This window comes from Coccinella septempunctata, chromosome 3, assembly GCF_907165205.1.
Source record: "Coccinella septempunctata chromosome 3, icCocSept1.1, whole genome shotgun sequence".
In the NCBI taxonomy this organism is placed as follows: Eukaryota; Metazoa; Arthropoda; class Insecta; order Coleoptera; family Coccinellidae; genus Coccinella; species Coccinella septempunctata.
This window is the reverse complement of record NC_058191.1, coordinates 5,375,774-5,391,248: the sequence shown is the minus strand read 5'-3', so window position 1 is coordinate 5,391,248 and position 15,475 is coordinate 5,375,774. Positions and strand designations below refer to the sequence as shown.

At 38.2% G+C, this 15,475-nt stretch overlaps 2 protein-coding genes across 3 annotated transcripts in view; both read left to right on the top strand.

Annotated features, from left to right (window-relative positions):
* Positions 1-15,475, top strand: part of LOC123310476 (gephyrin-like) — a 39,651-nt gene that overhangs the window by 19,996 nt on the left and 4,180 nt on the right. Inside the window, exons 4-9 of the mRNA XM_044893946.1 lie at positions 166-444; positions 5,239-5,420; positions 8,574-8,690; positions 8,940-9,098; positions 12,989-13,150; positions 14,690-14,861. Of these exons, the coding sequence (XP_044749881.1) occupies positions 166-444; positions 5,239-5,420; positions 8,574-8,690; positions 8,940-9,098; positions 12,989-13,150; positions 14,690-14,861 (1,071 nt within the window). The remainder of the gene's footprint in view (positions 1-165; positions 445-5,238; positions 5,421-8,573; positions 8,691-8,939; positions 9,099-12,988; positions 13,151-14,689; positions 14,862-15,475) is intronic.
* Positions 9,473-11,108, top strand: LOC123310477. 2 transcript variants are annotated; one of them, XM_044893948.1, is made up of 2 exons: positions 9,473-10,275; positions 10,350-11,108. In XM_044893948.1, the coding sequence occupies exons 1-2, from the start codon at positions 9,928-9,930 to the stop codon at positions 11,082-11,084; spliced, it is 1,083 nt and encodes a 360-aa protein (XP_044749883.1). In that variant the 5' UTR covers positions 9,473-9,927; the 3' UTR covers positions 11,085-11,108. The 2 variants fall into 2 exon arrangements, with proteins under 2 accessions (XP_044749883.1, XP_044749884.1); XM_044893949.1 differs by having other exon boundaries at positions 9,473-10,278; positions 10,353-11,108.

Sequence of the window (15,475 nt, the reverse complement as noted above, 5' to 3'; positions counted from 1 at the left end):
AAAAAACTCACGGTTTTTCACATTTATCATATTAAAGGAATATTCTGACTAATTAACTCCCTCATAGTTATGAGCCCCATTACAAAAATCTTGCCGAATTTTATCTCTAGCTCTTGGACTATAACCTGACATTACCGCATACTTTATGAGAACTCCTAATTCTAGGTAAAAGTAGGCAGAGCAGCTTGCAGAGACAGGGAATCTCCGTACGTGATGAAGAAGGTGGTCGAAGCATTAGAGATTATTTTTCATGAGTGTGGACGGACCACCGATTCAGAGGTGATTCGTATTGAGAACTCCTTGAATAGGGTTCTGGCTGAAGATGTTCACGCAAAGGATCCCGTCCCTCCTTTCAGAGCTTCCATGAAGGATGGATATGCCGTGCGAGCAAAAGCTGGATCTGGCCCAAGGAAAGTACGGGCGTGCATCGTAGCTGGTGACAAGGTAAGAATATAGAAACCATAATGACATATAAAAACAAAATACACTTTTTAACTACTTTCATGAAATTACAGAGACATGCAGAGGTTATTATGTTATTAGAAAATGATCCAGTTTAGCCTATCAAACCGTAAAAAAAAATCTAACTAGATTTTCAGACCTAGTGTTCCATCATTATCTTCGCGCGTTGTACGGTATGTTTGACCTACATGCAGGGGCGTAGCTACCGCGGTATCAGCCGTGTCAATGATACGGGGCCCCCGATCCTTAGGGACCCCGCAAAACCGAGGGTTTGTCCACTGAGTCAGTGGCGTATATAGCTAATATTTTCGGGGGGGGCGAGAGGCTTACCCCATCGAATGGTTAGGTTAGATCATTTTTTTTAATTGGGATTGAGATTCAAAGGATAATTTTGCGCCTAGTCTCCTATATAGCTAGCCCTCTCCTATATACGCCCCTGCACTGAGTTATCAGAAGATGGCTGGATTTCAGAAGATGGTTGGATTTCAGAACCTGCATTATATTTCAGAACTTTGTTATGATGTCGAAGAATAACTTCGGAATTCCGATCATTTTCAAACGAGGAAATAAAAATAGACTGCAAAGATTCAAATCTTTCAAGTGGTCAGCCAAAATAAGGATATTTTTCCCAACTCAACCCAAAAGAAGGAACTGACGTGACTGTGACGTCCATATCCATATAACAGCAGCGGTGAGCGTCGGACAAACGAGGGAGGAAGGTGGATTAGCCACTCCAAAGTGCGTTCTGCACCCCCTGCGTATCCACGCCAGCGGGGTGCTTCAGCAGTAGGAGAGGAACTTAAACTGGGAAGTAAGGGATGGAGGAAGTTTTTCGCCACTTCAATGTGCGTTCTGCACCCCCAGTGTATCCACGCCAGCGGGGTGCTTCGGCAGTAGGAGTGGAACTTAAACTGGGAAGTAAGGGATGAAGGAAGTTTTTCGCCACTCCAAAGTGCGTTCTGCACCCCCTGAGTATCCACGCCAGCGGGGTGCTTCAGCAGTAGGAGTGGAACTTAAACTGGGGAGTAAGGGATGAAGGAAGGAAGGTTAAAGTTGGCTTTTGGAGAGGACCTTCTCAAAGAGTGGCAGCCGAATGTTATTCAGTCTCTTGGTGCTGGCACCTGAGTAGACGGCAGCAATGTATTGTGTGCCTCAGTAACTTTATCAGCCGTGGCGTTGGGGTACATCAAAATAGAGTGTTCTGTAGGTGTGAGCTTTTTTCAAATGTCTTTATGTATAATACTTTATTTTTCCCTGCCTGAAAAAGACTGGCTTGCTGTCGCACCCACTGAAGGCGTGACCAAATAATATTTTTTTTGCGTTTTTCAAAACGTACAGTCGTTCGGTCTGTAAACAAAGTCTGCTGTCCCTTTCCTGACTCATTTTGAACTAGACTCGACTATAGAGTTGTCAGAGTTGGAATAGGTATTTGTGCAACCAGTTGGTGAAAGCATTATTTATCATAATGAGCTCGTTTCTGCGTAGTGAAAAAACGAGTTGCGCAAAAGAAGGCGAATTGCGAAAAATGGTGTTTCCCACAATGTTTTTTCTAATTCTTATTAGAATATGACTATTTGAATTCAAGTATGAATTGAAGTACCAAAAACGTCTGTACAAGCGTCTCTCTCAGATTCCTTTTAAATCGTCTATTAACAGAAATATATATTTTTTACTTCGTTGGTATGGAAGCAAGTATCGTTTCATCCTCAGTTACGAAATATTTTACTTTTCGTTACTGATTACGAAAAGTAAAACGTTTCAAAACATCAATGGGTTTTAAAATGTGTCTCTTCATATGTGAAAATAAAAAAATTTATTTATCGATAAAAACATGAAGACAAAGGATAACGCTCTGCATCAGTGAAAATCCTTTTTTTAGCAGCCCCTGCTTGAATACAGCCCTCTAAGACCCGTTTGCACCAAACATACCTAGTGTTGAGTGTCCCTCAAAATGAACTCTTGACTTAAATTACGTTGCACCAACTGTTAATTGACATTTAAATGGCTAAAGCTAACCTTAAATTCAAGCGCTCCTGTAATGACCACTTTAATATTTGAGGACTGGATTATAACCTAGAATAATTTGTTGAACTGGCTCCAGAACTTTTTTTGATGGATTTTTAAAATTGAATGAATTCATTATTGAATATCAAGCCTTTTCTTTTACTTTTATTGTTATGCCATCAGTCTTTTAATTTTCAATTTTGTGTCACAAATCATACTACAGTTAGCAACAAAGTCTTTTCTTCTGTTGAGAAGTTGAGTGCCCTTTGTAGATTACCACCACTTGCTTGGTAATCATTCATCGTATTCGTACTAACAAAGACAATAAGGACATTTTCTTCACGTTCCTCTTCAACAATAATGAAACAAATTCACACAAGACCTTACGAGGAAAGTGTTGTACTTATACATATAAACTTAGGTACCTACCCTTTATTTGACAATCCTTATCATTATCAATAATAATACTAATACAACAACAAAAAGTTCTTACTCTTTGATATTAATATAATAATTTACTTGAAACTGACTGACAGGACAATTAAGTTAGGTTAATGAAATGACAACGATCATCGGCAACCGGCCAACCAATGAAATAGCTTTATTGGACTAGAATGAAGTTCGACCAAAATAAAAAATAGAAATATAACTAGATATAAAAACTTAAGGGCCTCTTACTTAAGATTCTGTTAAGCCACAGTCGTGCAACTGGGAATAAAATTAAGCGTCCATTAAATTTGAACGACACTTAGTTATGTACTCGTTTTAAGGGGTATTGGTGCAAACGGGCCTAAAGATGGTACTTTTTATGTTTTCCTTGGAAACCAGGAAACTGACAAATGAAATTGAACAGGCCCTCTATGTAAACAGGAAGATAATCAAAAAGTGTTCCCCCAAATCTTTCCGTAACTTTTCATTCACATCCATAGCGTTATTCGAATCTCCATCTCCTGAATTGAACTTTCACGGGCAAGGCAGTAAAGAGCAATGTCGCATTTTCCATCCAGAAAGTTCGAGTTAGTTTCCAGAACAACGGATCATCCGTCTGGAAGAATGCGTTCAGCAGATACTCCTCACAAATTGGTCAATAGGATTTCCATCGAATGCACCACACTTCTCTTGGGAATAGAGTTCGTTTGTGTGATCGAATTTTTCAATTTCCTTATCAGCAATGTATGTGAAATATTCTGATTCTATTTTATCAAGAAGGAAAATGGATAAAAAGTTGAATATGACTCCAAGAAATCATTCTTGCTGCACATTAGAAGAAACAATAACAAATTCTTTTGTATGTAATTCTACAGAATATTATAAACCTCACCACTAAATGGCAGTCCTTCGTTCAAAAACCCGAATCATTTACATTGATGAAGATATATAATCATATATAATAGATAACCTATATATAGAAGCTCAACTCTCTGCCCTAATCTGTTTCCTTAAAAGCGACATTTATTGGCTCTTTTCCACTTTCGCCCGTATGCTTTTGGCAGCGTTGCTACCAGAATTACAGATGCCTACCGAACTGTCAACGTATTGGGTTCAAATTTGAACACCTCAAGATGGGAATTTCCGCTGCGTATCATAACACATTTATGCCAAAAATCATCTTATTTTTTACATGAATTAGTAATAACGTGCAGCTGATTTGAAACTCGCTATGAAAATTTCAATGTACTGGGTTAGGCATTTGGTGTCAGCTATTTTCAAAAATGTGTTATAAGAGCAAAAAACATTTTATTGAAGCAAATTTATGAAAAATAACAATATTAATATGTCCAATTTATGTTTTAAGAATAACATCCTTCAATGGCTTCCTTGATTAGCTGGTTTTCATAATATTCTAAAATTTGTAAAAATTGTCTACAGAAAGCAACACGAAGTGGTTTGTCTGCTTCTTTTAACTTTTGAACAACCTGGATTTTGCATGGGCGGAAGTGCAAATCTGAATGCAGAATTCTTCGCAATTTTCCTGTTGGAAATGTGCAACGCAAGTGCATGCAGATGCAGATCGATTCGGACTTCTTATCACAGCTGTATGTGAACCTCCACGAAAATTTAATGCAACAATTGCAACATTTCCTCTAATATCAAAATCTCCTATCACCTCATTATGGTTCGGCGTGTTGGAATTCTTCCGTGTCTTTCCACATTAAATTCGCGAGGAAAATTTCTTTGCACTTGCACAACTGAATTACTTAATATGAATTGTTTCACGATATTAATTCGTTGATTAATCGGAAATTTCTCCATGACAAATTAAACTGCAACTATCGACATATAGGAATGTATCACTACAATTGTCAACAACAACTTATTATTTCCACAAAGCACTATGAAAAATAGATAGAACCAGATGCCTAACCTTGTAGATTTGGCGGCATTTGATTGAAAAAATTTTTAGATACGAATAAGGAAGATAATACCTCAACATATTTATGAGGCTTTAAACTCTTCAACAACTACTTGTTTCCTAAGGTCTTCTTTAATTTTGAATTGGATCATGACCCACGCGTGAATCACGTGACTCCTTTTCATTAAGTTTCTTGAGTGAGCGTGCGTGAGCAACGCAAGATGTGTCGTGAGCAGGCGTGATCGTACTTGTGATATCACTCACGTTCCGATCTGAAATGTGTTTCTCATAACTGAAAAAACATCATCCACTATGGATAAAATATTACAGTTTTTGCTGTAAGAACTGTGAGCAATTGCCATACCTCGTAAATACCTACCGCTTGTTCCATAAATATTATGACATCTCTTCACTTCTAGCCCGAAAATAAATCTTTGAATTATGATGAGGCAATCAGAGTGAGTACTGGAGCTCCTTTACCAGATGGTACTGATGCTGTTGTTCAAGTTGAGGATACCCAAATTATTGAGGTAACTGCCGATGGTAACGAAGAAGCGAAAATTAATATTCTAGTTACGCCATCGGTTGGACAGGATATCAGGTAAAAACATGCAAAAATCAATGCGGTTTGAGTGTTTATGTGCTATGTCATTAATTGCCATTATGAAGTCTTGGGTGATGCAATCGGAAACATTATATATTCTGAGTGCTGATTAATAATATGCTCTGAATTTGAATATCTCTTCTTTTCAAAGGTATTTATATTTATTATTACCTATTTATATATTCGATTTCTGTGATTGAAACTACATTCAGAAATTATAGAAGATCTTTTTTGTGACTTTCTAGACTTACTAGGATGTCAATTATCCTTTAGTTTGGATGTACCGTCTACTATTACCGACGACATTTTTCCAATCCATACTTCATTTTTATGTCCTCGGAGGATTCATCTTCAATTTTCAGCATCTGTTGCACTTGGTTTTGAGTAGATGCAAAGAGTTTCAAATCGTCCATGTGAAGGAGCTTCATCATATTTCTACTGCCGCACTTGATGGCAAATCCGTAGTCCGTAGAATTCGATCTATGAGACAAGGGATTCAGGACCATGCAGAACCACAGAAGGCTCAGCGAATCTCCTTGGAAAATTCCGCACCTTATTGGAGTAGATGATAGGGCCTTCTGCTGTTTTCATATGTAGATTAGTGCGCCAGGTTGACATGGCGTTTTCCTGGAAGTTACCAATATTGGGATCTTCCTTATTAATCCTCAAGATCATCAAGAGCCATTCATGGGGTATGGAATCGAATGCCTTTTTGTAGTCTATGTACGAAGCGTGAAGATACCTTTTCTTAGAGAACGCTTGATTGCTAATAACTGAATCTATTATTAGTTGATCTTTTCATCCTCTGCTTTATTTGGTGCATCCCTTCTGTTGCGTGGCGACGATGTTATTCCAGGTGATTGGTTGCTGTTTGGTTTGGTCTTCCTTTTTGGTATTCCTTTGGTGTTTAGGTAACAAGTATGTTGTGCCCTGTATTAGGAATACCGGCATTCTTTCAGAGTTTTCAATGGCATCATTTCATTGTGGGGGTTAATTTGTCATCATTATTTATAATTATTATAAATGAGGGGTTCAGAGCTGAAGTGAACCAAATCCATTCAGCCTTGTTTTAAGATGAATGGCTTCGAAGTTGTGTATCACCAATTAATTCAAAAGTGACTTCTTTATTTATTATTATTCTTATGTAAGCATATGCTTACATTCTAACCTTTCAAAATCTAAAGAAGTCACTTTTGAATTAATTGGTGATAAACAACTTCTAAGCCATTCATCTCAAAACTAGGCTGAATGGACTTGGTTTACTTCAGCTCTGAACCCCTCAAATACTGAAAATGACTTTAGCTTTGCTGCTTTTACACTCTTCTCCAGAGGAACATTCGCTCATCTCAGATATGAAAAGGATAAGGATCTGTTGGAGCACCTTCCAGGGCTCGTGGTGGTGGTTGGGTTCGAGCCGTTCCTCGGCTCCCTGCCGTCGGTTGGATTCCTGCTCCACCCGGACTTCCTGTCGGAGCAGGCGGTGTTCCTCTGCATTCCCCATGTACTTGCGTACAGTTCTCGCCGTTCCCAGCAGTACCGCCCTCTGCATGACTCTATAGATATTTTCGTCCAACTGAAGTTTCCTCAAGTTTTCTGATAGTTCCTTCGGTATCAGGCCTTTAGATGATATGGCAATAGGGATGGTCTTTATATCTTTCAGCTTCCACTGTCTCCTGGTTTGCTCCTCTAAATATCTGTTTTTTGAAATTTTTTCGGTGTGCCTATGTAGAAGATTGTTATCATTTGGAATCGCCACGTCGATTAATAGTGCTCTGTCCTCATCCTTATTGAGCATTATGAGGTCTGGTCTATTGTGGGTTATTTTCTGGTCTGTGAGGAGCGTGCGATCCCCGTAGAGCTTGCGATGATCATTTTCCAATATAGCATCCGGATGGTAATTGTAATGGAGAACCTTTTTCTTTCTTGACGTTAGAAGTTGGTATTTTATTGCCAATTCTTGGTGAAGAATCTTGGCAACAGCATCCTGTCTATTTTTGTACTCCGTGCCTGTGAACTTCTGACATCCTCCAGTGATGTGCTGTACAGTTTCATATGTCGCACAGCCATAACGAAAGCTATCGTCCTTCACTGAGGCATCCTTGGCCATATATTTCATGCAGTTCTTTGTCGGAATCACCTGGTCCTGAATGGCGAGGATGAAGCCCTCTGTCTCGAGAAACAACCTTCTGAAAGTCAACCAGTAGTTCGACGCAGATATGTCGACGTAATCATGATTGACCTCTTTCTGGTGCCTTCCATTCAAAGGTTTGCCAATCAGTTTCTGCATTTTGCTTTCTGTAGAGTGTTCGACAGTTTTCAAGTGGTCCTGTTGTAGCTTCAACGGAGTAGAACTATCAGAAACTAAAACTACTCGATGGAGTACTGACGAAGCAGCCTTGTACAGGAAATATTTTCGAAGTCCTTCAATTTCCTGGGACATGCGGTTGGACAAGTCAACAATTCCTCTACCGCCAAGGTGTCGTGGCATTTCTGTCGTTCTATTCAGCTTTTGGGGTGATTTTTATTATGTTTTGTCAGCATCGTCCTCATTTTTCTCCGTAAAGCTGCTAAATCCGTTGTGGTCCAAGAGATTATACCGAATGAGAAGCTCAGTGCTGAGCAAGCGTAGTTATTTATCGCTTTGATCAGGTTCTTGCTGTTAAGACCAGTTCTCCTTATCCTTCTTAATCTCCTGATGAACTCCTCCGTTAATTCTTTCTTCATCTGGTTCTGATTGATTTTTCTTGCCTGTTTTATGCCTAGATACTTATATGTGTCTCCTTCCATTGAATGTACCATCTTCTATTTTGCTCTCGTTATGTTCAATGTACCGACAGCTTATCGATGTCGGATTTGATAAGGCGTTATCGGCAATCAAATTACACCCGATATTTTTCCAGACCAAACTTCGATTTGATATCTTCCGAGAATCCTTTCACCATTTTGAGCATCCGTTGCACTTGGTTCTTAGTAGATGCGAAGAGTTTCAAATCGTCCATATAAAGGAGATTCAGTTTCATCATAGTTCTACTGCCGCTCTTGATGGCAAATCCGTAGTCCCTAAAATTCAATCTATGAGACAAAGGATTCAGGGCTATACAGAACCATTATTATTATTATTATCTACTAATAAACATTCTTGATTCGCAGAGAAGTTGGAAGCGATATTGCTGCGAATTCGAAAGTCCTGAATAAAATGGATGTCATCTCAGCAGGACATATTGGAGTGTTAGCCACAGTTGGCCACTCTAAGGTGAAGGTATTCAGGTGAGTTACTGAAAATAATTGGTATTGAAACCATTCTTCTCTCAATTATGTTCATTTCTCTTCCTCTTCCTTCATCTTTATTCATACTAACAATTGACGAAATCTGGTTCTGAAACAGACTGAATCAGATTTACCTTCATCCCCCAAGCTTTGATAAAATTAATATAACGCTTAAACGATTCGATTGTATGCGGTAATCGAGTTCAATAAGTGCTAATCAAATTGATTGACTCCATCTTGTGTTTATAGGCGTAGCTCCATTGGCGTTTTATCGACTGGAAATGAGCTGATTTCTCACAAGGACACCGTAGCACCTGGTCAGATTCGAGACAGTAATAAACTAGCGATCATAAATTTGTTGCAGCAACATTCCTACGAAGCATTTGATTGTGGCATAGCAAGAGACGAGTAAGTTGTGTGGTATTTCATTTTTCTGATGAAAATCAATGATAAAATTTTTGAATGGATTATGAAAGCATTTTCCTGATCTGAAATCTCTATAAATTGACTTTTCACGGCATCAGGACTTGCTTCAGCATTTGTCTACTCTGAAATTTTTATATAAACAAAGGAAATACGGTATGCAATATGGTATTATCATCAACAATACACCGGCTAATCCAGTGATAATGCAATCGATAAATGATAGGTGGTTATTTCATTTGACAGAGTAAACCCGATGTTACAATTTGCCCACTGAATGAACATTGTTGGTCCTATATTATGGGCATTCCGCTCAGCCCAAGTCTGACATGAACTAACACTAGGATAAGTGCGTCACCGGCCGAATCGGCTGATATTCTAGCGAGTCATTTCTCATCGGCATTTGTGGATGAACCTCAGGGCGCTGTCCCCTCGATGCATACCGCCCGAACAACATCTTGCTTAGATGACATAACCATCACTAGAAACATGGTGGAAAGAAATCTTTCTAATTGTAGGGAAGGTTCGTCACCTGGTCCTGATGGGATATCCACATCGATACTTCGACGTTGCGCACAAGCCTTATCCGAGCCTTTGTGCATTATATTTAGAAGATCTCTATCGACATCCAGTATTCCCAAGCCTTGGTCATCTGCTTTGATAACACCTATCTTCAAGGGTGGGGACAAACTGTCAGCTTGCAATTACCGCCCAATAAGCCTCCTGTCGACAGTTTCCAAAGTACTGGAGAAAATAATTAGCGACCTGGTACTTGAGTTTGCATCACAAAATAACTTAATCCCCAAGGAGCAACATGGTTTTCTGCCCCGGAGGTCAACACTCACTAACTTGCTCACTTGTATTGATGACTGGAGTAGGGCACTTGACATGGGCATTCCAATGGATGTGGTGTATCTCGACTTCGCGAAGGCCTTTGACAGAGTCCCTCATCGGCGTCTTCTGCATAAGTTGGAACACATGGGGATCCGGGGGAGACTACTGGAGTGGTTCCGATCTTTTTTGTCGGATAGGTCATTTCGTGTACGAGTTGGTGGTGATCTGTCTACGTCCGCGAAAACTGTTAAGAGTGGTGTCCCACAAGGCTCGGTTCTGGGCCCACTTCTTTTTATTTTATATACAGCCGATTTACCTGCATCAATTAGATCTAAATGTGCACTTTTCGCTGATGACACGAAGATTTTCAATCGCTCAATCAATTCACGGTTAATTCAGCAGGATCTCGATAATCTAAGCAGTTGGTGCCAGAGGTGGATGATGCCCCTGAATTTGAGCAAATGCTGTGTTATGCACATAGCAAAGAACAACCCTCGGGCCCCCTATTACATCGATGGGGTAAGACTTGGCACAGTGACTCGCCACTTGGATCTCGGTGTGACTATAGCGGAAGATTTGAGCTGGTCGGACCACATCGCGTCAGTATCAACAAAGGCCAGACAGATGATCTACCTCTTCAGCAAGGCATTCCCAAACACTGATGTTGTCTCCTGGGGCATGATTTATAAATCTTATATTCGGCCGATAATGGAGTATGCTGGTCCGGCTTGGTGGACTTCTTTGCGAGGCGAGGTGGATGGGTTGGAGTCTGTTCAGAGATGGTGCACCAGAATTCCCTACGGTGTTAGGAGACCTGACTACGCAACAAGGTTGAGAGTGCTCGATATGCCCACATTTGAACAACGACGTGCGAGAGGCGACTTAATGTTCTCCTACAGAGCGGTCCATGGTCACTTTGGTCCGGATATTATGAATATGTACCGTATGAACACGAACAATTTACGGGGCCATGGATTTAAGCTCGCGAAGGAAAAATTCAGGACTACCCAGAGGCAAATGTTTCTGTCAAACCGAGTGTTCAATGTTTGGAACTCCTTGCCTGAAACCGTCGTAGAATCGTCTTCAGTGAATGGATTCAAGAACAGCTTTGACAGATGGGTGACCTCGTCGAGATGACGGTGTTTCTATATTTTTTTTTTCTCTTTGTTTTCAATCATATGTTAAGTTCATTTTCAGGAGTTCAATTTAAACTTAGTTTTTATGTGAGTTTATAGGTGTATTCCTCTACTCTTATTTAAATAAATAATAATAATAATAATAATAAATGTATAAATATGAAAAATTTCAAACCAGGAATGCGTAAATCGGACAAAGTCATGAATAATATCACAAACTGCCGTTAATGAAAAAGACGAACACAAAAATGAATATATCAAAAAGATTAAACTTCAGAATGTATGAAACTGGCAAAGTCCTGAATACTGAGTAACATACATCCATTGTTAGGATCTACGTACACGGAAATAAATATGTAAGTATGAATATCTAAAAACAAGAAATATATTGAACAGAGGTCACAATGGTAACAAGAATCCTCGTCAATAATGGTCGCATTTTACTATTGTGACTTTATATGTTTCATATAATTCGTGTTTTTGGATTTGTATACCTATACAAGGATATATTGAAAAATTCTTATCCTACAATAGAACCAACAAAAATTTCAATGTCAAAATATTTTATTACTCAACATATTCTCCTTTTAATTGGATATATTTATTACAGCGAACCTGCAAAGTCTCTAGACCTTTCAAAAAAATTGTTTCTTCTTGCTCTGCAAAACCAGACCTCCTCAGCTTTTATTACCTCCTCGTTGGAAGAAAATTTACGGCCTTTTAAACTTTTTTTCAGTTGAGGAAAGAGATGATAGTCAGATGGAGCCAAATCTGGTGAATAAGGATGGTGTTCTAGTAATTCAAACACTAAATCACAAATTTTTGCATGGCAACATGACATTTGTGTGCATAGGGGCGTTGTCCTACAAAAACAAAACACCTTTTGTCTGCGTCTTTTCTCTTTAATTTTATCCTGTAGAGTGGTCAGTAATATCAAATAGTAATCTCCGGGTATTGTTCTACCCTTATTCAAAAAATCAATCATGATTAGGTACGCCATGGCAATCCCAAAAAACTGAAGCAAGAACTTTTCTAGCAGATGTTTGGACACGAAACTTCCTAGGTCTTGGAGAACCAGACCGTCGCCATTCCATCGATTGTTGCGTTGTTTCTGGATCGTAGAAATGTAACCAAGTCTCATCCATAGTAACAATTTGGTTTAAGAACTCTACATCGTTTTCAAATCGAGCACAGATCGAACGCGATGCTTCTACCCTTGCACGCTTTTGGTCAACATTCAAACATTTGGAGATCCATGTTGCAGTAATTTTTCTCATGTCCAAATTGACGTGAACTATATGATGAACGCGTTCGTATGAAATATTCAGTTTTTCAGATATCCCTTTTAGCCCAATTCGACGGTCTGATAAAATCATGTCATGAACTGCATCGATATTTTCGGGGACTGACACAGAAAAATTCACCTCTTTTGAAGCTTTCAGTCCAATTTTTCACGGTCACATGCGAAGGACATTTATCATTAAGGGTATTAAGCATATCTTCGTAAATCTGCTTACCTCTTAACCCTTTTAAATACAGGTACTTGATGATGGCTCGATACTCCAATTTTTCGATTTTCACAATTTCGGTGGACATCTTTTTTTAAATTTATTTCGTAATTCTGGTTTATTTTTTCGACCTCAAACTTTACACTGACACTTCTAATAATGAGTTATTGTTCGTTGCTGTGGTAACGCAATCTTTTTTTTATGCATGCAACTGGTCTAAGCTAAGTAGATATCAATACATCCTCGTATATTCATTTTTGTGTACGTCGATACTAATGGGCAATATTTGTTTCAGTATTTATGAATTTGCCAGTTTCGTGCATTCTGAGAGTAAATTTGTTTTTATTTGATCTGAATACTGTAGTTCATGACGTAGCAATTTCTTTTTATGTTTCAGTCCTAACTCGGTGAAAGCCGCACTGTATAAGGCTTTTTCTCGCAATGATATTTTGATTACGACAGGAGGAGTTTCCATGGGTGAATTTGACTTAATCAAGAAAGTGCTGGTAGCTGATTTCAGCGCCCTAATTCACTTCGGCAGAGTGGACATGAAACCAGGGTAAGTTTGACGAATAATCAATTTATCTGGGAACATGGCTCAACTTGTTACTCTCCGTAGAGGATATGCATTTCAGGACGTCAAAGAAGACACACATTAGATTATTCACAGCATTAATCGGAATTAGTTCAGATTTTTTTCCTTTTCTCAGAGGAAAATATGAAAATGTTTTTGTATTCATTTTGAAAGTTGTTGATAATAAAATTCTATACAACATTTGTCTGAAGCAATTTTAGATACTCTTAGCTGTTTTAGAGCTAGAGGGTGATGAGTGCGAGGAGCTTAGTCAAACATGCGAAAGGCCAAGGTTAACGTAGAAACCCAGTCTAATGAACATCGACATATATCTCAAAAATGTTCAAACGTAGAAAAAAATGCTGCGGACAAAATTTGTAGAAAATGTTATGCTCTACAACTTTTATAATGAATGCGAAAACAATTTGAAGCCTATGAGAGGAGAAAATTGAAAAAAACTGATTTTTGTGACCCTTGTGGCCAATTCTTATTTTTTGGGCTTGCTGAAACTGTCAGATTATATTTTTTCCGTTATTCTTGAGTCATTACCTTCAAATTGAAAAAAAGCTACCGCGCTCGAGAATGTGCACGTGACGTTTTTTTTCTGCAAATTTTGCGCCCTCCCACACATTTTCGTCAGGTTTATATTATATTATATTATATTATTAATAGAATATATACTTTCCAACATGTAATTAACCACATATATCTTAATCTGACACGCTCGAGTATGTACAATGATAGTTCTTTTTTTACTATTCTGACAGGCTTTCCTAGACAATTCCCCCTATATACATATCTTATTTTTGGTAGAGGTACTGTACAGGGTCTAAGGTATCTCCCCTTATATTATTTGACACGTTCTAGTAAATCCCGAATCTAGTAAATCCCGAATTTTCCTCTTGGGCTTCACAAATATGGTATTAAACAGCATTTTTAACGAAATGATCAGGGCTGTACATAATTTGAATCTAGAAAACCAACGGATTTAATGAAAAAAAATTATGCTGAACTCAGAATCAAATAGCCCTTCGAATGATCCCATACTTTTTTTTCGAAATTTAGGGGTCGGGGTTGTAACGCTAGGGATTGAAGCGTGAATATATTTTCAAAAGTTGTCCCCCTTGAATAAAAAATTGACGTGTAGGAAGAAATCTATTTTCATCTGTTTCGTTTGCAAAAGCTCCTTCCTGTATGAAGGCCTAATCCTTTTCAAAAAAGAATACGTGCTGCCATCTTCACTCTGACAAAATTTTATCTGAGAATGTTTTAATTGGATAAGTGCTCAAATTATCTGTTTTTTTTTTATTCCTTCCCACACATAAAGTCAATATATTGTAATTGTTGATTTGATTGGGAATAAATATTATTATTTTTATTATCGAGTTTCTCGATTTGAGGTTTACTTCGAACATTCCATAATGATTTTACATTTATTCTGTTTTCTTTGTGAATTCCCTGCTTCTTCCGATATAAGCGTATCAATACCTATTACAAGCGCATCTCTTGTTATTCTTTTCACAGGAAGCCAACCACCTTTGCTACATTACATTTCAGAGGCCAAAGGAAAATTGTTTTCGGTCTGCCAGGTAATCCAGTATCTGCATGTGTCACAACACTGTTATTCGTGATACCTTGCCTGAAGTACATGGAAAGAAGGGAAAACTATATGTTTCCAGTAGTGCATTCTTCTGTGGTAATCTATTATTTTTTTAATTATGTTGTTCTTTCTTTTCCTTTTCTCAAATTTTCGTTTATCGATGAATCGAAGCAAATATATTCATAAAAAGATTTTATCAACTTTACTATAGTATTGCTTGGAAAATAGTTCAAATGTAAAACCTGTTACCTTTTCTTCTATATTGATGAGTACTTTGCCTCACCACACACCAAATTGAGTCCCCATCATATTCACGTTTTATTCGGCTCTGATAACGTTTTTCCATATATTTTGATGAAAATGCTTGCCATATTGTTTTTAAATTTATATAAATGAGAATGCAGCAGTTTTTCACTGAAAATTTTTTACTACTCTAAGCAACATTTGGTGCCCATGGTTTATGCAAACTAGATTGGCTTAGTGTATGCTTCGAAGTCACCTCAGTTCATATGCAGAATCTTGACTTTACCGTCGACTTTGAAATAACAATTCATTTTATTGGGCACGTAGATAGATCTCCTTTCAATGATTGATCGACATGCCAAACTGAACTTGAAGAATTCGAAACTATTTCAAAGGATGTTAGCAAGAAAATTTTTCATTCCAATTTGAAATTAAAACAGCAATATCGGTTTGATACGCAACTAGTG